Source organism: Lygodium microphyllum, chromosome 27 (genome assembly GCF_053477565.2).
Source record: "Lygodium microphyllum isolate KBCC chromosome 27, Lygodium_microphyllum_v1.1.10, whole genome shotgun sequence".
Classification (NCBI taxonomy): Eukaryota; Viridiplantae; Streptophyta; class Polypodiopsida; order Schizaeales; family Lygodiaceae; genus Lygodium; species Lygodium microphyllum.
In genome coordinates this window covers 10,270,885-10,293,607 of record NC_141161.1, presented here as the reverse complement: position 1 = coordinate 10,293,607, position 22,723 = coordinate 10,270,885, and the positions used below count along the sequence as shown (strand labels likewise).

General features: G+C 41.2%; 1 protein-coding gene across 1 annotated transcript in view; it reads left to right on the top strand.

The window, feature by feature from the left end:
• Nucleotides 1–22,723, top strand: part of LOC148012050 (protein MRG1-like) — a 77,920-nt gene that overhangs the window by 51,890 nt on the left and 3,307 nt on the right. The window contains exon 10 of the mRNA XM_087669823.1: nucleotides 22,249–22,328. Within this exon, the coding sequence (XP_087525949.1) occupies nucleotides 22,249–22,328 (80 nt within the window). The remainder of the gene's footprint in view (nucleotides 1–22,248; nucleotides 22,329–22,723) is intronic.

Sequence of the window (22,723 nt, the reverse complement as noted above, 5' to 3'; positions counted from 1 at the left end):
CCATATTGTGCCAAGCTTTCCACCATCATTCCTCATCATCTGGGCTGCCACCCTGCACTTGTCACCTGTAACATTGGGACTGCCAACCTGTTGCCACTGGTGCCATCCCTCCTGCCCCTGCTGCTGTCAGCCATTTATTGCTTTCACCTTACCCCTGGAGGACTGTCTGCTGCTGCATTCTGGTTCTCAGCCCTCTCCATCATTTGTTGCTGCTGTCCCCAGTTGTCACCCTCATCTGGAGGCTGAATTGTTGGTTCCAAGCTGCTGTCCAAATCTTCCTCATCATTTTACAGCACTTGCCTACACTTAGAGCCTCTTTAGGTGTCTGGGTCTTGGCTGCCAGCTACTCCATGCTCTGTTAGAGATTGTCACCATGTGGTACATTGTCGCATTTGCTTGTTCTAGCCACAGAGATTGCTGCATTTTGACTTCACCCTCTCTGTCAGTTTGCTCCCACAAGAGAATGGATGCTGAACAATCTCGGCTCCTTGAACACCCTTCATCTGTATCAGATCTTTCATTGATTTTTTGGCTATTGATTGATTCAACACTTTCTTCTTCTTGTTCTTTTGCATTCTCATTTGAGTTCATTGTAAATTAGTCGTGTTCATATACTCATAATATTAGTCTTTAGGGTTAATTTTCTTTGTAGACCCTAGTGTATCTTCACATGGTATTAGAGTTGGTTCTCTTCTAAAGAGTATCTTGGGGCTATCATGAAAAGCCTGGTTTGCATGAGCGACTCACAACTAACTCTTGATGTCTCAAACTCTTCCATCTTGGGATCCTATGGTGTCTAATCAGGCCAGTCCACTTGAGACCTTCATGCAAGGTTATGGTTGCAATGTGAAGAACAACACTTCATTCTCTTTTAAGTTATTCCACTACTTTTTCTATGTTATCTAAGTATCATCATATGAATCCAACCTCTCCTCCTTTGCATATTGATGGGGAGGCCATTGGTGTTGATGATTTCCTAGATGATATGTAACAAACCATGTGTGTCACATGAGATTGTGTGAATAGAGCTGGCTGTTGTCTCCATGATGGTTAATGGTCTCTTCCAGAAAGTCATAAATATACATAGACTACGAGAGTTTACTCTAGATAGGTACCAGCAACTGGCACTATGATCCTCACAACCACCTGCAACAAGAGAAAATGGGAGATGTTGGTTTGCATAGGCTACTACATGGTTGAGGGCTGTTGCCTCCCAATTGATGCCCTTCCACTATTATAATGTACTCTAGATGCGCCCCCCATGTGACCAAGTCATATTGAGTTGTGCCATTTCATCAGATATCATGAAAAAGACAGTGAAAGCACATTTGCTTGAAACACTGTTTCGGGGTCCAAAACAGGAACAATGGAATGAAAACATTGCTTCCTGTTTGGGATGCGTTTTGGGATAGGCGTTTCATTAGATCCTGACAAGATCCGGCTGTAGTCCTCTTGACCTTGTGTTCGCTGCAAGCAGCTGCTTTCTGGTGTGTGTCGAAACTGCTTCTAGCCATTGCCGTCAGTTGGAGAGTCACAAAACACTTGCGCTTGCTGGTGCCAGCTCACTTGAAGCTTGCGTTTGTAGTCTACAGCAGTGGCCTTCACCCCAGGAAAAGCTGACAGCTGCGTTTTGCAGCTAGCTGCTGTTGTCTTCATCTTCTAGATCTCCAAGCTGCTGCCCCCTCTTTAGAGTTGCCATCGCGTGGATCCACACTCTAGAGATTTGCGTTTGTTGTTATTGGTCACATCTAGAGGTTGTTTGCTCCTCTTCGGGATCCATAAAGAGAATGAGATAGTCTTGATATCATACTCTTTGCCTTAGTTCTTCAGAGACATGGGAGTTCAAGGTTTTGCATTTACTTTGCATAGTGTGCTTATTGCATTGAGCATTGTATCTACTCATTCATCATTTTCTGTATTCATTGTCTTTGAGTTACCTTGACCCTACTGAGTTCTTTCATCGCTTTGTGCTTTGTCATACAATTGTGTTTGTATTCTATGTTTAAGTAGATTTCTTTAAACGCCTCTTCGTTTTACCCTTCTAGTTTGCTGCTACGTACTCTATTCCACTATGCATCTATTTTCATCCTTCATCCTTTAGCTCTTACCCTCATCCTTGGCTTTGCTAATCTTCTCTGTTTTTAGGAAGCTATAACCATGGCGAATGGCAATTTTGGGAGCGAGAAACGTTGAAAAATTGTTGTTGCCTTGCCCAAACAGCCATGGAAGCTATCATCCATAGCTTAGGACCACTAGAAAGATTGTTGCCCCCTTCGGTATGCCGTCTTTTGCACTAGAAGGGCCTTGGGCTGCTGTGACTTGCTTTTGGAGGGCTCCAAACTGCTTTCACATACCATAGGAGTGATTCTTGGTGGCTGCAAATCACATCACAATGGTTGGAGTAGACTTTCACTAGTCCCTAAACAAGTTTTTCTCACTTGCGTGAGCTGCAAAACGGGCATCTATGTTGGTCCAAATAGGCACACGTAGAGTAGTCATCTTCACAACAGGTGAGAAAACCTCTTGGGAAGTCAATCCCTTTCCTGTGTGCATACCCTTTAGCAACCAATCTTGCCTTGTACTTGGGTTTATCATCAACTGTCTTTACTTTGTAAACTGACTCGTTTGGAAGAGGCTTCCTTCCTTTGGGCAACAACACAAGATCCCAAGTATCATTTGCATATAGAGATTTAATCTCTTCCTGGATAGCTAGCTCCCACTTATTGCTGAATTCGCATGACTTGGCCTCTTTGTATGTAAGAGGCTCACCCTCATTTGTAAGCATCACATGATGCAAGGAGGGGTCAAACCTGCATATCCAATGATCTACATTTTCAGGCATCGGGTTTACATCTGAAGGTATATTATTTTCAGCATTTATTGGCTGCTGTAAGCCATTTTCAGCATGCTGTTCATGCTGTACAACACCTTCATTTTCATTACCAGCACTTGAATTTTCATAATCAGCAAGTCTATCTTGCTGTCCATGATCTCCTTGTGTTCCTATTTGCTGTCCATCATCATCTGGCTTGAAAATAACCGGCGCTGATATTGTTTTTAGCCTGCGGTACAGCACCATGAGGTTATTTTCTTTAATAATAGATGGCTGCAAACTCTGAAATTTGACCTTTTTCATATCTTCATCAGAGGCTAAAGTACCTTTCAGCAATTTGGCCTCATTAAACGCAACATTACGGTTGTGAATAATTTTCTTGGATTGAGGTGATCACCCTCTGTAGCCAAATTCACCCTCATCACCATAGCCCATGAAGATGCCTTTGGTGGATTTTGGGTCAAGTTGGTTCCTCAGCTCATCTCGAACACGCACAAAAGCATCATAGCCAAATATGCGTAAATGGTCATATGAGGCTGATTTGCCAGACCAAATCTCCTCAGGGATGCCACTATTTAAGGATCTGTTTGGAGAGCGATTGCAAATGTGAACCGCGGTTTTGAGTGCCTCTCTCCAAAATTCATGAGGGAGATTAGCAGTGGACATCATACACTGCACTCTTTCATATAAAGTCCTATTATATCTTTCAGCCACCCCATTTGAAGAAGGGCTGTGAGGAGCTGTAAGCTCCCTCTTAATTCCATTCAAGTCATAAAGGACTTGAATTCAGTTGATGTGAACTCACCCCCATTATCAGTTCTCAAGCATTTCAGCTTTCTACCTGTCTGAGTGGTCACAAATGCATGAAAAGTTTTAAAAACAGCAAACAGGTCACTTTTCTTTTTCAACAAGTATATCCAAATATTTTTGGAACAATAATCTATAAAGGAGACAAAATATGCAGCACCACCCAACGATTTCACGGACATACTGCATACATCAGAATGCACTAAGTCCAAGACATTGGATTTATGAGAGACACCAGAGTAAAAGGAAAATTTTATTTGCTTTCCAAACTGACTCTCATTACAAAAGTCAAGTTTAGAGCCTTTTTCATCAACCCTCTTCAAAGAGGTAAGACATTAAGTCCTTTCTGGCTCATATGGCCTAATCTCTTATGCTATAACTCCAAGCGATTGCCAATTTCAGCAACTATAAGAAAGTTGCCATTCAAAGCTTTACAATGCAAACAATAGAAAGTTCCCTTCTTGGTTTGTTTTGCAATTTGCATGGAACTCTTTTTCACTTTTGACAATCCACCACCAAACAGTGTAGTGTAATGATGCAAGTCAAGCTGACCAATAGATACTAAAGTCTTTTTAATGCCATGCACATATCTGATATCTTTCCACATAAGCTCTTGTCCATTGTCTAAAGACAAGTGTATAGTGCCAATCCCATCAATGGTGCAAGCATGGTTATTCCCAAGATACACCTTTCCATAACTGCTTGCATTGAACATAGCAAAACACTCCAAGCAAGGGGTTACATGGAAAGAGGCACCAGAGTTTAGAATCCAAGTCTGAGTGACACCATCATCAACTGACAAAAGTGCATCAATCAGATTAGCCTTGGTAATTTGCATATCTTGCATGTGACATACAAGGTCATCATAATCAACTGCACATAATATATCGGCCTCTGTAGTCGAAAGCTCCTCTGTGACCACACTAGAGGCCACATTGGCATTTTCCTTGCCTTTGGCTGCCTCAGATGCATCTGTGTTATTCTCTTTCTTCTTTTTGTCTCGTGCATTCTTCTTTCTCTCTTGTTACTTCTTGTAATACCTGCAATCACATTTATTGTGGCCCTTCCGACCACAGTGATAGCAAGTAATGTCACTCTTTTTCTTTCCTTTGCTCTTGCTTCTGTTTCTCTGTCCTGCATTTGCATTTTTCTTTTCAGCCTTGCCTCTTACATTATAAGCTAAGTCGTTGCCTTCTCTACTAGACATACGTCTAATTTCTTCATTCAAGATTGAACCCCTTATTCCATCATATGAGAGATTGGGATTATTGCTTAGAGAAACCACCAAGGTCTCCCAAGAGTCAGGCATTGTCACTTAAGTGCTCAGCTGTAGGCTTTGACTCATCCAGTCACATATTCATCATCTTGCGCATTAAGTGCACATGATTAACATGTGTGGTGATCTCATAGGTACTTTTTAGCTTCTCCCATATTGCATAACTTGTATCTAAACCCTTAATATTTGTCAAGTTGTCATCAGTGACACCCATGTTAATGTAAGCCACAGCCTTTTTGTTTAGTCTAGCCAAGTGTGCATTAGACATTTGTGCGGGTTTATCTTCCTGCAAAGCGTCCTCACAATCCTTTAGGAACAATATGCCTTGCATACGGTCTTTCCAAAGGTGAAAGCCATGACTATCAAGCCATTTGATTTCCATCAAACTCTTAATGTTTGAATTGGAAGAAGTTTCAGTCATTTTATCAGGAACATAAGAATAAATGCTCTGGACTATAAAAGCACAAGATGAATCAGCAAACACACTGCTGTTCTTTCGCAAACAGTTATAAATCTTTGCTGTTTGTACATGAACTAGCCACCACAGGGGCAAAAATGTAGAAATTTACCAAATTTTGCACAAAACCCCAAAAATTCAGGTCTAAAAGTGCATAAATGTCAGCCAATCCGACCCAATTGAGCAAAATTTTACCAATACAAAAAAGCCCCAATTTTCTAAGATCTAATGTCAAGAATTTTTGTCAAAAGAGCGAAGTTCTTACAAATTTGGCAAAATCCCCAATTTAATTGAGGTCATCACAGGCAATGTCCGCAATTTCTGACCTAAATATCACTGCCAGCTATAGACGAGGTTAATTCTGGGAAAAGCCCCAAATTTTCAGGCTCAAATTTACACAGAATTGATAACCGTGCTTTCGTGCACGAACCCATGTAAAGGCAAAAGGGAAAATTTTGAAATTTACGAAAATTTTGTTTTGATTTCTAAAAAAAAAAGACAGGGGGTCCATTGACCCGTCACGACGTCATGTGGCACCGCCTGCTTGCTCCGTGCTGGTGCGGCTGCCAGCTTCGTTGCTTGACTTGCACGCCTGGTTCTCACCCGGTCCGCTTCGTCATGTCAGTTGGTCACATTGCTTGATCTCTCGACTGGCACACGTGGTCTTGTGCCTGACATCAGCCCCATAAGTTTATCCCGTCAGGTTGCTCATGTGATCCTGTCGCTTGTTGGTCCGGTGGCTGCCTGCGTCTTTTCCGCCTGCAGCCCACTCTAAGTTGAGAGCTCGCCACTCTTGCTCAATTAACTTTCTTTTGCCTCGAGGTGTTCGTGAGCTGCTTGCATTGTCAGCTACCCTTGATCTCGGGAAGCGTGCACTTTGTGCTCTGATACTAGTTGTTGGAGCTCAATTGGGATGTGCAGCAACAATTCGAGGAGAGTGTGAGAGTCACGGCGAGAGTCAGAGAGGGAGAGTGAAAGTACGATTAGATTTTTGAGTGTACCAACTATGTGTTGGTACACAAAGAATAAAATATATTTATACTTAGGGCATATTAAGGGTGCATTCACATGTATAAGTGAATAGTGTGCGTGTACTATACACGGAGGTCAAACACGCCTTTATCCCAACACCCAATAACTATCAGTATATCGATGCAAAGAGAGTGAAGAAGCATGCTTGTAGAAAGAGCTAAGATCTTGGGTGCCTTTAAGAAGGCGAAAGATGCCCTTCACTACTTGCGAATGAAGTACTGAAGGGCTGTGCATATATCTACTCAAGTGGGACACAACAAACTAAAGATCGGGCCTCATGTGACATAGATAAATCAAGCATCCAACAACATACTGATATAAAGTAGTGTCAAAGGATCTGTTACCATCATCTGAAGTGAATCTAAAATCAGGCTCCAAGGGAGTAGACACATGCTTACAATCCTCAAATTGAGAATGTTGAAGAAGCTGTCCAATGTACTTGGATTGTGTCACAATGATGCCTCTCTCAATGGTAGCAAATTGGATACCCAAAAAATAGTGATGTAGACCAAGATTTGTCATGGCAAATGTTTGCTGTAAATTAGACTTAAATGTTGCAATTTGACTAGCATTGGTCCCAAAGCACAAGAATGATAAATTAGATCTCTGATGTTGGACGTAAAGAGTAGCCTCCGTAGGGCTATTTAGAAATCCAAGATGTAATAGATAAGAATGTATGGGCGTACCAAGCTCGTGGAACTTGATTTAAACCATTCAAAGCCTTCTTGAGACATTAGACTTTGTGCTTAGAGCCTTTAACTGGAAATCTTGGAGGCTAAGAAACATATACTTGTTCACTAAGATATCCATGGAGAAATGCCGTCTTGATATCGAATTGATGCACCTCCCAATGAAAGTGAGTAGGAAAGGCAATAATACTCCTAATGGTAGTAATGCGAGAGGTAGGGAAAAAGTCTTCTCCAAGTCGATTCCTTGTTGTTGGGCATAGCCCTTGGCAACAAGGCAAGCTTTGTACCTGTCAGTAGAACTATCCGACTTTCTTTTAATTTTATAAACCCATTTAATACCTATGGCGCACGCTTGCCATGAGGCATGTCACATAGCTTCCAAGTGTCATTCTGATGGATGGAATCAATCTTTGGCTTCATTGCTTCCACCCAACGATCATGTGAAAAAGCATCTTTATAACATAGAGATTATTCATTGCATGTTGTAGCCACCAATTTGTTAGAAGTGGAGCAACAATGGAAGCGTAAATATATGCTGTGATAAACCGCTGAAACACAAGACAAAAGAGAAAGGGAAAGAAAGAACACTGAAGAATACAATACAGATGAGGACTTAGATGTATGCTTATGAAATGGAATCCATATATCCAACACAAGATAGTCGCATACATTTGCGAGTCATTGGCTGTGTGGACATCGGCATTAGCTCCTCTCCTGAACATAAGATCCATAAGCGATGATGAGTAACTGACTGATTGAGGAGAAAGGGTCTTCAATAAATAGGACAAAAATATGATCTCAAAATGATCAGGTCAGCCAACACAATAAATGCCAACACAATAAATGCCCAATATGACCACACAATGACACCAATAAAAATGCCTAAATATCCTAAATAATGTCCCCAGCCTGTGCATGCACAGACTCACACATGAGCTGACATATCTGCTAACACTCTCTCTCATATCATGGGTGATCTGATACAATACAATGGTACAATGAGAATGAATCATAAACCATACAACATAGAATCACCGAGTAGAACCATGGATACTGATGCACTGGGTGATCAAGCCACCACCAAGGTGCCTCCGAGAGAATCTGAGGTCGATATAATGGATCGTACCAACTCCTAAAAATAGAGAAGATCATAGGATATCTTTGTGTTTGTCCTAATGTCTCTCAGTATCATACATGAACATCCTGTAAAAAATGCCTTTGGAACATATGTGACAATGGCTTCCCCGCCTTTGGCCAGACTGCCAAAGTGTCCCCTCATGTGAGCTCATGACTAGGAATCAAATCCGCTTTCTGCCAGTGAAACAGGCCATGATGAATCTGGATGTTAATCCTAGCTTCAAGTTTTGAACCCGTCAAACTTCAATCAATGTGTTAGGGAAGTTTCTCTTTGGATCTTGTGTATTTGTATAGATGTATAGATGAGGCATGGTTGCCCCTTCTCACCACCCTCTTACAGTCCCTCTCTAGCAATGGAGAGTCGTGAGCGATGCTGTCATCACCACCACAAGAAGGCAGCTGAGGAAGGGACCATCAATCCCTTCTCGCAATTCGAAGAAGCTGATCCTTTCCATGCCTTGGACTTCTCCTTGATTGGAGGATCAGAGTCTAAGACTGAGGTAGATAATGACTCGTCAATAGAGTCCACATCCCGCTTTGTCTTCTTCTTATTTTCCTTCCTGGAAGCCGCTAACTCTTTGGAGTCCTTCCGTAAATGACCTTTCTTCCCACAGTGGTAATTGGGTCTTCGACTTCTTCTTCATCAAACCCCTCTTTGAAGTTGCAAGAGCCTCACTAGAACTTGATGAAAGCCTCCCCTGTAACAGCAAGGATGCCTCATGCTCAAGTAGCATGGAGGTCATATGTGTAAAATTGATAGGAGTTGATGATGTCTGCGCTCTCAAAGCATTCACCACTCCATCGAATACCGGAGGGAGTTTGGAGAGCTTGAGTCCAATTAGATGAGTCTTTGGAAGGGCAGGCTGGATTTCCCGAGTTTGGTCTTGGATTTGGGTCACATGAAGTAGAAAAGGGTTGGATAGTATCTTGGGCCTCGAACGAAATTTGCTGCAGCTGTCCATAAAGAGTAACTACCCTCACGGTGGAAGGTGCCGTGTACAGTAGCTGCAACTTCATCCATACTTCAAAAGATTTCCTACAGGAGGTAACTACCCTCACGGTGGAAGATGCCCCGTACAATAGATGCAACTTCATCCATACTTCAAAAGATGTCTTGCAGGAGGTAACCGCGGGTAGGATTTCTTTGGAAATACATCGAAGTAAGGCCGAATAAGTATGGGCATCGTCCGAATCCCATGTAAGCACTGCTTTCTCGTGGCCGTCTTCATCAAAATCAGTTGGAACAGGAGAAGGCCATTAAGGAGGTTCAATAGCTCCATAAACCATGTGTCATAACCGCTTCTTTATAAACCAAGCCTTCATCACATCACTCCATGTGAGACAATCAGAACCATGTAACTTATCATGAGGGGATGTGCACAGAGGAACCATTTGTAGAGGATTTAGAAGAGAAGTAGAGAAAATGATATATTTGGAGAGGAAACACAGCCAAACCACAAGCAAAGACTGCAGAAAATGTTAGTTCACATGTAGTATTCACCAATTTCTAGCCAAAACAAGAAGAAATCTGCTGCGAAAGTCAAAAACTGCCTAAAAAAGCAAAAATGGCTTGATAATGTAGTCACCCAGTGAGGAGGAGACAAAGAAACACCAAAACACAGGCTGGAACTACCACACAAGTAGGAGAGGGGATGACATACCTGTATGGATGTTGATGTCAGCAAAAACGGAGGTAAAACAGGTCCCCTAGTTAGAGCAGCAGTCGCCTAATCAGCAATGGTTAAAACAGTCTTGAAATCAGCAAAGAAAATATAGGAGAATAGAACTTGAAATCTGACACCATGTTAGAAGTGGAGCAACAATGGAAGCATAAATATATGCTATAATAAATTGCTGAAACACAAGACAAAAGAGAAAGGGAAAGAAAGAACATTGAAGAGCACAATACAAATGAGAACTCAGATGTACGCTCGGGAAATGGAATCCATATATCCAACACAAGATAGTCTCATACAACAGTGAGTCATTTGTTGTGTGGGCACCGGCACTGGCTCCTCTTCCCAACAGAAGATCCACAAGTGATGGTGAGTAACTGATTGACTGATGAGGAAGAGCCTGAATAAATAGGACAAAAATATGTCCTCAAAATGATCACATCGGCCAACATTCAATGCTGGTCGGCCAGCAATAAATGTCCAATATGACCATAAAATGATCAAATAAAAATGCCTAAATATCCTAAATAATGTCCCTAGCCTTTGTATGTACAGACTCTCACATGATCTGACATATTTGCTAACACAATGCACATGCAAGAAGATTACCTTGATCCTTAAATTGAGAATAGTTCGTGATCTTATGTGTAAGAGCTAGAACAGGCTCCTTCTTCTCTGATGCAATGCGCTTACAACATTCAGTGATATCGTGCCCTATCTTTGGGCAATAATTACACCTCTTAGCTTGATTGGACCCTTGGAAGTATTGATAAAGGCTAGACTTGCATGGAATGTTGTCTTTGACGTTGGAGGAGTGAAGGAAGAAGGACGACCTGCATAAAAGTTTGTTGTTTTTGGACAGCACCCTTGTTTTTTAGCTTGGGTTTGGTTTTTCCACGATGATAGGTGGAGAAGGCCTAGTTGGTTGCCATTTGGTCGAGACGGCTTTGGTGCTCTTGTAAGAAAAGAGACATAAGCTGGTTGAAGGTATAGGTAACTTGTGTACACATAGTTACCAATTGCAAGGTGGTATAGCAAAACCTTGATATGACTCCGGCAGACCATTAAGAGTGATGGAAACAAGTTGGTTATGAGGAACTTCTTCATCAATATGTAATAATTGCTCAATAAGATCTATGATGCAAGTGAGAGAGGCATCCATATTACCTCCTCCTTCCATGTGAATGTCTTCTAGTTGCTTACGTAGGTAAGCAACATGTGCATCCTTGTGCACTTGCTATAATGATGCAAGCTTATCCCATGCTTCCTTGGATGCCTTGCATGATTAGATGTGTGGAAGAATGGCTCTCTCTACGGATAAAGCAATTGGGGCATGCGCTTGGGCGTCACGACCATTCCATTGGATCTGATCTTAAGTGGGAGGTGTTGTCGAAGAAGAAGATGATTCAGCACCATGAGCCACCTCGCGATGTGGAAGTGGAAGGTGGTGCGGGTGTTGGAGAAGCCATCCTTTGCTCGGTGCCGTTGGCTATATGCCATAGATTCTTGGCGACAAGCACACGTCGCATCATGTAAGCTCACATTGGGTAATTGGTGCCGTCGAGGTTGTCGTCGGTGCCAAGTATGCCCAACAAATCATTCTTATTGTTGGCCATGAGTGATTATTAGCAATAAGATAATGTTTTCTAAGTGAAGAGAAAGAAAATAGATGGCCGATTAATAATAAGTCATTGATAGAAGAATTGCTGTTAGCCTCAATGAAGTTGAATAATATGGAGAATAATAATTTCTCTTGCTGTTTTCCTTCTGAGGAGAGAGAAAAATATGGAGAAAATAATTATTTTCATTAAAAAAATTTACCCCATCAAGGGATGATTAGTAATATGCTGAAATCAGAGATTAATGGCTGGAAATGGTCCAATAATGTGGATAGAAGCTGAATATACTGAAAATTTGCCCAATAATATGCCGAAATGATCAAATTTGTCTTTTCAATGTCGAGAAATAACAAGGCCAGCAGCCAAGTAATATAATTTTGGAGCATGTTGAGGGCCAAGAAAATGAATTGTGGCAAAAGCTCTAAATGTTGGGTGCCTCCGTGGTGGGAATTGTGCAAAAGCTGCAAATTTTACCCGAAAAATGAAGAGAAATTGAAGAAATTGGGTAAAATTTTTACCCAATTAATGCTGAATTTCGCACCTTAAGCTTGATTAAGTCTTGAAATTGATGACTTTTAGAAAAGCTCCAAACATTTTGAAGAATTTGGGGTGAAATTGGGCTTAAATGACTTGGAGAACAAAATGCACTGAAATGCAATAAATTGATTGCTCTAGAATGAGCTACGTCCTCCATCAAAACAAGTGACAAATAGATTAGAGCTCCTAGAGTTGTCGTTTGACTTAGACTGAGGCTCACATGTAGGAGATGACAAGGCATGACTACTAACCGTTGTACCTCTTCCTTTTGCATTGGATGATTTCATCATTTTTATAAATGGTGCTTGGGCAAGTGAACAATTTCTTGCTTCAGTATTTTAGTCTATATACCCACTCTTGCACCAAGTTTGCATTCTGTGCATGCACAGAACGTTCCGTATAGTACTGTACTGTATAGAACGTTTGGTACGGTTCGGTGTAGTGATGCGTGCATTCCTTCCACACCGAGTTGATTAGACCATTGCAAAGTCCTGATGGCATGCTTATTTGAATTTTTCACTTGTTTTTGTGGCTGTTGCACATGAACGTTGGCTGAAGTTCTAACTTCTCCTCTCCTCTCCCACAGGGCAGCTCCCTTTTTCACCTCTTCACCCAAAAATCAGCCACCTTCTTCAATGTTCCCCTCTTGAGCTCAAGCTTGAAGCACACTGCACCTCCAATACCTTCTTCTCATCCTCCTATCCCTCTCCCTCTTTCTCTCTCTCTCCCTTTCCCTCACCTTCTCTTTTTTTCCTCTCATTCTCTTTCGCTTCTGCCCCTCTCCTGTCCCTATCCCTCTTCCTCTTGCTCCCCCTTTCTCTATTCCTTTCCATCACCTCCATTTTCTCTCCTCTCCCTTTCTCTTTCTCTTCCACACCCCAAACCACACCCCCGAAACCCCCCAACCCTCCCCCCCCTCCATTTCATCCATCTCCCTCTTCCTTTTCCTCTCCCTATCCACAATGCCAAAGCCTCTCTATGAAACTTTTGGTCTCTATGCCACAAATCTTGTGAAGGCATTGGGCAATGTAAATTGCCATCGTTGGACTTGCAAGTTTTGTGGGAGGACGAGTGATTGATAGGAGGCTCATCGTCCACTTGACAAAGGTGGGTGGGCAATGTAGCCCATGTCATTCATTCCCTCAATCTGTAGTGGATGAGATCATGAAGAAGTACTCTCGCCTCTCCTGTCAATGTTGCCATGCTCAAGAGGAGGTGGTTTCCCCCGACATGGAAGTGGATAGTTATGAAAAGCCTTCTTCTACACCTTTTCCTAGCCCATGTGCCTCAACGGCCTCGGGCTCCGTCGCCATTGTTGGAAGCAAAGGGCCCTGGAGGCAAGCCTCACTATAAGAAGCTAAGGGTAGTGTTTCCTATCCTTTGTCTTTCCTCAAAGAGAGGGAAAGCAATGCAAAGATAGAGATAGGTGAAAGCGAATGGTCAAAGTCATTGCCACGGTTGGTCCATGTAAGGGGTGTCTCACCTACAATGATATGCGGACCAAGAAGCTTGATGATATGAGAGAGAGAGAGAGAGAGAGAGAGAGAGAGAGAGAGAGAGAGAGAGTTATATTAATGTCTGCAAAAGGCCAAGTTGGCCTATAAGACCAAAAGGTTACATACAAAATATCTGGGAAGTTTTCCAAGTCCCAGCAAAGCTACTATCTAGTGTTATGGTGAACTAGGTGAGTAGGTACAAAATGGTATACAGACTCAATACAATCTAGAGAGAGAGAGAGAGAGAGAGAGAGAGAGAGAGAGAGAGAGAGAGAGAGAGAGAGAGAGAGAGAGAGAGAGAGAGAGAGAGAGAGAGAGAGAGAGAGAGAGAGAGAGAGAGAGAGCCTGTGTATGCCAGATGGGCAAAGTATGGTTGCATCATAGTTTTCAATGGATGGAGCGATCGGAAGAAACGGGGCATCATCTCTCTTGCACATTCTTCTTGTGCGTCGTGGATGCGGGGCAAAGAGGATGAAGAAGTATGGGCGTATTCATGTACTCACATATTCGCTAAGCTATCATTGAGGTAGTGTTTTTTGGGTTTATGATTCAATGATTTGTTACTCATTTTATTTTTCAATATTCAGAAATCATAGTGCTTTTACCTCTTCATAAGCATCTATCTCTTCATTCTACCTCTTTATTCTTCATCATGATTCATAAATCTCAATCTCCATGATCCATGATTCCATTGTAACTCAAACCTATCCGCTCTTTCACTAGGGCCATGTAGGTTGTTGTGACTAATGTGATGCAAGTGGTGACAAAGAATGCTTCCAATTGTTAAAGGATGGGCCGCTTACTTGAAGCAGAGTTCCTGTCCATTGTATGGACTCTATGTGCCACCCATTGCATCGATCTGCTCATGGAATACATGGGGTCATTGGAATCGATGAGGAAGATTATTGGGGATGCTTGTCTCATAGTAGATTTTATCACCAAGAAGGTAACAATTTTCGCTATCTACTGCACCTACAATGACATAGAGTTAAGGAAGCCTTGCAAGATCTGTTTTGCCACCCTGTGGTTACTTTTAGAGAGGTTATATGACGTGCAAAATAAAATTCAGCAAGCCATGGTCTGGGAGGAGGTCAAGGCATGGCTATAGGAGGAGTCGCTCTCAAGTGTAGAAGAGGGAAAAGCCATTCGGAGGCTTTGCTTGAGAGAGGCATTTTGGAATGATGTATGAGTGCTAGTCATTGCCATTACCCCCTTTTATAGGGTTCTATGCATGATTGACATGGAGAGCGCCACCTTGGGGCTTCTTGTGTACTTCATGAGGGAGGCCATTGAGGAGATCAAGGCGTGTAAAGTACTAGACGAGGAGGACCCACGGTAACTACACTTGTTTTTGCGTAAATTAATTAAGTTTAAAGTAAAGAGTTTCAATTTTCGAATTCGAATGACTAAATTAAATGTTAAAAAAAATGTAGTTTTGACATATTGGATGCTATGCCAAGGTGTGATGACATTCTTTAGTTAGTGGAGAAAAGATGAAAGTGGATGAGAAGACCCATCCATGGATTGCTTGCCCTCTTACATCTTGCTTATAAAGCTCCACCCCTTTTCATGGACCAAGAGTTGGCAGCCGATAGAAATGCCTAGCTCCTAAAGGCATTGGATGAAGACTAGCATGCAGGATTTTTACAAGGAATCATCAAATATAGTGACCAAACATGACCCGCTTTTGCGAGCACTCTATGTTGGAAGAGGGTCTATTTGGTGAAGTCTATTTTGTGGTGGGAATCTTTTGGATATTACGTATCCGTTGTGGAAAAGATTTTCCTTGAGGACTTGCATAGGTAAGTTGTAAGTATTCGCTTGTAAGTTGTTATCTAAAGCTGAATTGTTGTGTGATCATTGAATTTGAATTTTGAAACAATTTGAATTTTTTACCTAATGTAGCATTGTTTAGTCGGTGCGTGTGTGAGAAATTGGTCAACATATTCTCTCATTCACACCAAGACCTGAAACAAGTTGAGCACATGGCAGCTAGAGTGACTAATTTATTGCAGCTCTACTTCTGTATGCTTTGAATTATGCGTGAGATGCCCATGGCTAGATAGGTAAGTCAAAAGTAACAAGTTATATTCCACTTATTACTTATTCTAAACAATGAGTCAAGGTCTAAATATGCCAATTACTATTTTATTTCAATTAGGTGAATGTTGATAAGATGAAGTTAAGTGGGGCTACCTTGAAGAGTGTCAACAAGGAGCAAAATGAAGAGTAGGAGGCCATCTTCAAGGATCTCTATATGAAGTTGGAGGAGATCGACCGTTGAGTCTCACACATGGGTAAGGGCCATTAAGTTGTTGCTCAAGTTGCGAGCACTAGGATCGACCTTGCACCAGCCATTAAGACCTATGTGAGACGAGGCTTTGGAAGTTCCTATATTGCACGTGTAGTTGTTGTAGACGATGTTCCAATTAGGATGATGATGATGGAAATGTTGTAAGTGATGGTGACTTTTGTGAGCCATTTGAGGCCTCATCTAGTGAGGGCCTCTCTCCGCCTTCCAATGTGTTTGAGCCTGATGATGAGTCGTCCTTATGAGTCTAGACATTTTGTACTTACTCGATTTGTCATTATACATGACTCTAGTTTCGACTCTTTAGACCTATATAGCCTTGCAATTGTTTCCAAATCTCTAGTCTCTAATTTGTGAAACTTTGTAATGATTGATCATCTTTAAGTTGCACATTTTATGTGTATTTTTTATATACATAAATATAATTTTACATGTGTTTTTGAATGACCATACTATGAAATAACATATTTTATTCTTGAAGTTTTTGTGTACGTTTTGCACCGCACTAGTTCACGTACAAATCGTATCATACTAAATGTAGGAAACCACCCTGTCTTGCAATTTAAGGCTAGGAAGGATATAATTGCAGCTTGAACATCTTGCTTTAGCCATGGCATTAGCTCTAATAGTGGGTGCTTAATGTGTCGAGCATTTTGTGGGCAATATCGTCTTTGTCATCTTGCTCCCATCTTTTTGTTCTTGTGTATGTGTTTTCTAGGTTCTTGGTGATCTTGCTTTAGAATTATTCTAGTAGTGCTAGAAAGGATATAATTGCAGCTTGAACATCTTGCTTTAGCCATGGCATTAGCTCTAATAGTGGGTGCTTAATGTGTCGAGCATTTTGTGGGCAATATCGTCTTTGTCATCTTGCTCCCATCTTTTTGTTCTTGTGTATGTGTTTTCTAGGTTCTTGGTGATCTTGCTTTAGAATTATTCTAGTAGCCTCAGGGTTCTCCAACAAAGTTTCATCTCATTAGCATCCCCTTTGCTCTCACTTTTGCAATTGCTTTAGCTAGGGTATCTTGCTTTAGCCATACCATTACTTTAGTAAAACTTGAATACAGCCCCACTATAGTAACAATCTCGCCTAGTCTTTGCCCTAATAACTCTCACTCTAACGACAAGAGCTATTATACTCCTACTCAAATGTATCAAAGAGGAAAGATTTGCAATGAGGATTTCTTGTTGTTTTGTAGAATTTTACAAATCTTTTGATACCATGTCAAATATGTCTCATAAGGCTACAAGACATTGGAGTGTTGAAGGAGCTATGTTGAAATCGGCATTCAAAAATAATTTGAGGAGTAGGTATCGTAAAATATCTTGCATACATGAAATGAATCAGCAAATAAACAAAAAATCGCTAAATAGGAGAGCTAGAATGCTCTTGCATGGTAGACAACACATGATAAGCCCCAAATATTGGTGCCCCTTTAGTATTTCTTCATCATTGTTCAAAGCTCGCATGAATCACGAGTGACTTGCTGTCACTAACCTTCTCTTGATGCCAATGATTCCCATGTGCATTGCTTTTGAATGAGCTTAGATTGGTCTCCAATACCGTGTTCTAATAAACAAAAGGTTCACTAAACAGGAGAGCTAGAATGCTCTTGTATGGTGGAGGACACATGATAGGCCCCAAATATTGATACCATTTTTGGTATTTCTTTATCATTGTTCAAAGCTTGCACGAATCACATGTGACTTTTATCACAAACTGACACTCTCGATGCCAATGGTTCCCATGGGCCGTGTGCATTGTCCTTGAATCAGTCTAGACTCATCTTTGCTATAGCGCCTTCAGTTGCTCTTTTACCAAACTTGACGAAATGCATGAGAACTCTGTCTATTCATATTCTAACAAGTGTAGTGCATAAGACTATATGTTGTCCTTAGTCCAATTGATCTAATAAGTGATATTGGAGATGCAAATTTGGCGCCACATTCTTGGATGTAGCAGACAATGTGTAAGAGATGCAAATCTCAATTCCAAACTAATTGGATCTACTTTACAAAGCCAACCCTATTCATGCCCTACCTTGCTGCCATAGCAAACCATGCTTGATAATAAAGAACAACTGCTTTGATGCTTGCAGTAATAGATTCTATTAGGTATTGCCTTGCATGTCCCTATCTTTCCTAGGCATTTCTTGCAATAGAATGGTTGTATTAAAGCCATTTTACACAGCACAATTGATCCACAAGTGTGCAACGACCTTGTCACTTTCAATGTTGGCCTTCAAGTAATTGTAGTGTGTTCAAAAATGCAAACGAACACATTAGCTTGCAAAACCCCTAAAATTGCCGCCATCCTTTGAGCTGAATTTCATGGAGCATTTGCTTTGGGAACTATCTTGCGTAGTCTCCTTGCAATCCCCCATTGTTCCTCTCACAAAGGAGGGATTTCATGCAATGAAATTGATAAAACCACTTTATTTGCAACAAAGTTGTCTAGAAAGTGCGTAAGATTTGAGATCTTAGAGGAGAAGAGAGGGTCTCAGCGTGTAGTGTTGTAATAACTTGTTGTGATGAGAATCAGGTTTAAAGTAGCAGCATACCTTGCTATAAATGGACTTACAAAGCTAATCAATGGATTCCCCATGCAGATAGGAGAAGATCAGCTACTGTCCCGACTCCATTCACGCCATTAACTCATGTTCTGTGGTTGGAAACTGCAATTTTTTCAGAAAAGAAGAGGTCCAAACTTGTTCATCTCAAATGTGAGAGAAATAGAATCTAATTGCTAAGATTAGCTTTCTAAAGGAGTACCAATGGCTCCTTAATCTAATCTTCTTTTTCATCAGGGACTGATTAATGACTTGGTCATTAATCATAACAAAGCTCCTCATTGGACTTGAGCTCAAGGCTTGCTTTATAACCCAAGTGAGTTGCTTACTTGACAATACTTTCAAGTGATAATTTAAACATTAGATGCAACTTTCAATTAATGAAAGTTTCACATTGCACCTTGTTTTTATTGCCGTAACATTTGCAGAAAGTTGAGGAAGCTGCTTGGAAAGAAATGCTTAGCATTGAAGAAATGATCCCATTTGAGATTTTGGCCCTTGCTTTCTTATTCCTGCAAAGAGTGCTAGTCTCATAACAGAGCACATCAAGTACCTGCAGAAAATTCTCCTCTAACAAAGAATATGACCCTAAATCTATCTGTTGGAGGATCAACAATTACTATAGGATCCTAGATGTCTTATACAATTGTTGTACATTTGTCAGCAGGGCGGCTATTGAGAAGATCATTGGATGATGTGCACCAAGCATGAGAGGCATGAGCTAAGTCAATTTGCTCATCGCTTGATTAAGGAAGTGGGTGCTTTTTATTGAGTTCTATTACCATTGCCTTTGGAAGTAGACCTATGCTGCTTTTTACGCATGTGGTGGCATTGCTTCACTCGTTGCTTTATTGAGACTTTTGTTAAACTTGATCTGAGTTCCCTAGCTATCAAACAAGATTGTATTATGATATACAACACATTGCCTCTTGTATGCAAGGACCACCTTTTAATAATCTTGACAGTATTGGTATGCAATAGCGTACAAATTTGGATCAGGAAAGTCAAAATGGCATTGCAAATCCAAAATAAGATGAATACACAAGGTTGCAAGCCAATATTGGCATATAGTAGGCCTTGGCGTCCCATGTGCAACATGTGGTACAACATTATATATGGATAGATCACGGGTAGGAGTGGACATAAAAAAGAGAGAGGCCTAGGATGAGGTATTATGATCATCATCGTCATCATTTAGACTATTTGAGTAGGATCGGATGGTGAGACACTTATACCCATTCTCATTGATGAGATTATCACCATTGTGAAATGATGCTTGCCTAGGCAATAGTTATGTAGGCAAGAGGGGGGGAGGGAATGCCATCATGAGACACAGGATTGTAGTTTCTCAAGCCTAGCCTCACTTATGTTTGCAACAAACTCTAACCACCCCTCATTAATATTGAAGGAAGCGAAATAACCACTCTTGTATGGCTATTAACTTGAACTTTTTGCCCACGAGCACGCTGATTGTGACTGTCATGAGTTTCAGCGGCCATTAGCTCTCTATAGAGCTTGCAAAGATCAGCTTCTCATGATCAACCTCCTATAATTGCAAGAGTGTTGCCCATCAACTTGAAGGTATCAACATTCACCTATACAATGCACATAAAGATTGTAAGTACCAAATTGTAAAGCATAAAGTTGAAAAGAACAAGTTGAAACTTGACTTATCATTTAAATTTGTAAGTCATGATTTATAGTTAAGTGTTTATCTACTTTGGACTACCCATTCTAAGCATGGCTCCCATCATGTGCATGCTGGTGCGGCAATAGACTAGCCTCTCTAACTATTGTGTGCCAAGTTGATTGCAAATCTTCGTGTGTATGAGAGAATAGGCACTCCAGTTTCTTTCGCATGCATCTGAAGAGTAATCTTTGGCAAGGGCTCTCATGGCCAAGGGCTAAAGAGTCTTTAGTGTGTAGCCAAAATTCTATCACCAAAAGAGAGGCTTCACAAGTGACTCTCTCCTTCAACAAGTGGAAGAAGCAAATGCCACATGCCCTTTGTGATTTGCATAGTACCCAAGCTCCTATAGCACCTTATTGTTGTGGTCATCCACGGGCACTAGACTATCTAATATGCAAGCCGGTTGGATCGTAGCTCTCTATCAATCCATGATGGCTAGAGACTTGTAGATCATTGTCATACATGGATGCACTATTGGCTAGCCATACCTCATCGTGCAAGCTATAGATAGAGCTAAGGAGATACGAGGTATTGTGCTAGAGGACCATATCTACCAGCTATGCAAGTCAATGATAGAGTCAAAGGATCATTACACATCCTTGCATAGGGGACAATGAGATCAGAGGGTAGTACCATTAGTGGGCTTTTGAACACTATGCTAGATCATGGAGTATAAAGATGCGAGATGCCTAGAGCTTTTGTGGCTTAAGATCCCATGCCATAGAGAGACCCTCTTGAGATACTTGAGTCACACACACACACACACACACACACTCTCTCTCTCTCTCTCTCTCTCTCTGACCCCTGGTTCCTAAACAGAAAAAAAAGAAGGGAAAGTTGCCTCATTAGTCCGAGGTAGATAATGACCACAAGGGGTTGCCCTTGAGCGAGCAACAACCATACGCTGGATGAGATGTGTTTGGCCTGTAGGATGACAATATAGTTGTCCTCACCACCATAGATCTGAGCCATTTTCTCTTGCCACAGGAGGTGCTTGTGGAGACACTAGGTGCCCTATGTTAGAGAAGTTGTTCTAGAATCCTATGCAGAAGATATTGAGATATCTTTCTTTCTTATTTAGTCACCTCACCATAGTCATAGGGGATGGGCGTTTTTGGGTCACTCATCACTGTTTTTCATCCCCATTTCGCTTCCCCATGTCTATTCTATGTCACTATATGGTCACAAGTAATAGCAATTCATGCCTGTCCTCATCCTCATGCCCAGTCTCCGTTTCCAATCCCATGTAACCAGAGCCCTCACGAGCTTCACATGTAGTATGTTTTGGAATCCATGCAATTCCATGTCTTTCTTTCGTCCATGTCTTCATTGCTTCCTCTACTTGCACTTAGTTGGTTGGTTTACAGATGCTTGCTTCATGTGAGCTTAATCATGGAGACCTTATAGTTGCAATGGAAAGTTGCTGGTACTTGTGACAGTTCAGTGGGATTTTTGAGAGTGGCTTCGCGAAGCTGCTTTCTAATCAGTAATGCTATATTGGAACAGAGGATTCCTACAAGGATTACTATACTTGGTAGTTGGAGAGCACAAGGCTTTTTCTCCTTATATATCCCACCACCCAAAAACCAACAAACCCCAATTCTTGCTTCATGTGAGCCTAATCATGGAGATAGTTGCAATGGAAGCTTGCTGGTACTTGTGACAGTTCAGTGGAATTTTTGGGAGTGGGATTTGGAAGCTCTTTTCCAATCAGCAATGCTATTTTGGAACAGAGGATTCCTACAAGAATGACTGTACAAGTTCTCCAGCAACATATGTTTCGGATGGCCTTTCAAGTTGTGAGCTCACAAGCTGGTTATCACTCTAATGGTTGGCTGCCTATTACTTATTTCATATAGTGTAGCTTGGATATTTTCTTAGAGACACAAAATCTTTTGGCTTGTTGAAAATTGGTAAATATGACAACGATATATAAATGGTTTTCATTCCTAAAGTTTCGAGCAGGTTTTTTGATGGATAGAGGCCAAATTGGAACTGACATTTGAAACAACTGCTGTTCTTAGTTTCAAGAGGTTTAATTATTTTTTCTGTACTGTGCAAGCTTGGTATTTTGTAACTATGCTTAAAACGATTACCCCTCTGGCACTTTTTTTTTGGCAGTTGGTTAAACTGCCAAGGCAGCCTACAGTGGATGAAATCTTGAAGAAATATTTGGAGTTCAAGACTAAACAAGAAGGGGTGTAAGTATACCTGCTGGTTATTTTCCATTACCTACTTTTCTGGCAAAGGTTTGTAGTGTTTTCCATTCACCGTGATGTTGGCCAGAGCTTTCTGTTGAGTGCATGATAATGCCTTTGCATTGTTGAATAATGTGCCAGGTCTCTCTGATGAAGCTCATGCGGGAAGCTTTAGCCTTGTAGGCAGAACATTGAGCCTTCTATAAGAATGGTGAAAATTTTAGGTTTACCTCAATATAGTCATGCCTACGCCTACTATATTGAGGCATGACTATAAAAACAAAAAAGCAAAGAAACCAAAAAAGTATAACTTCTTAAAAGGCCTGATTTTGAGTCATAGCAAAACTCCATGTAAGTAACAAGGGATTGACGAAGTGCTTGGTGGCTCAAAGTGACCA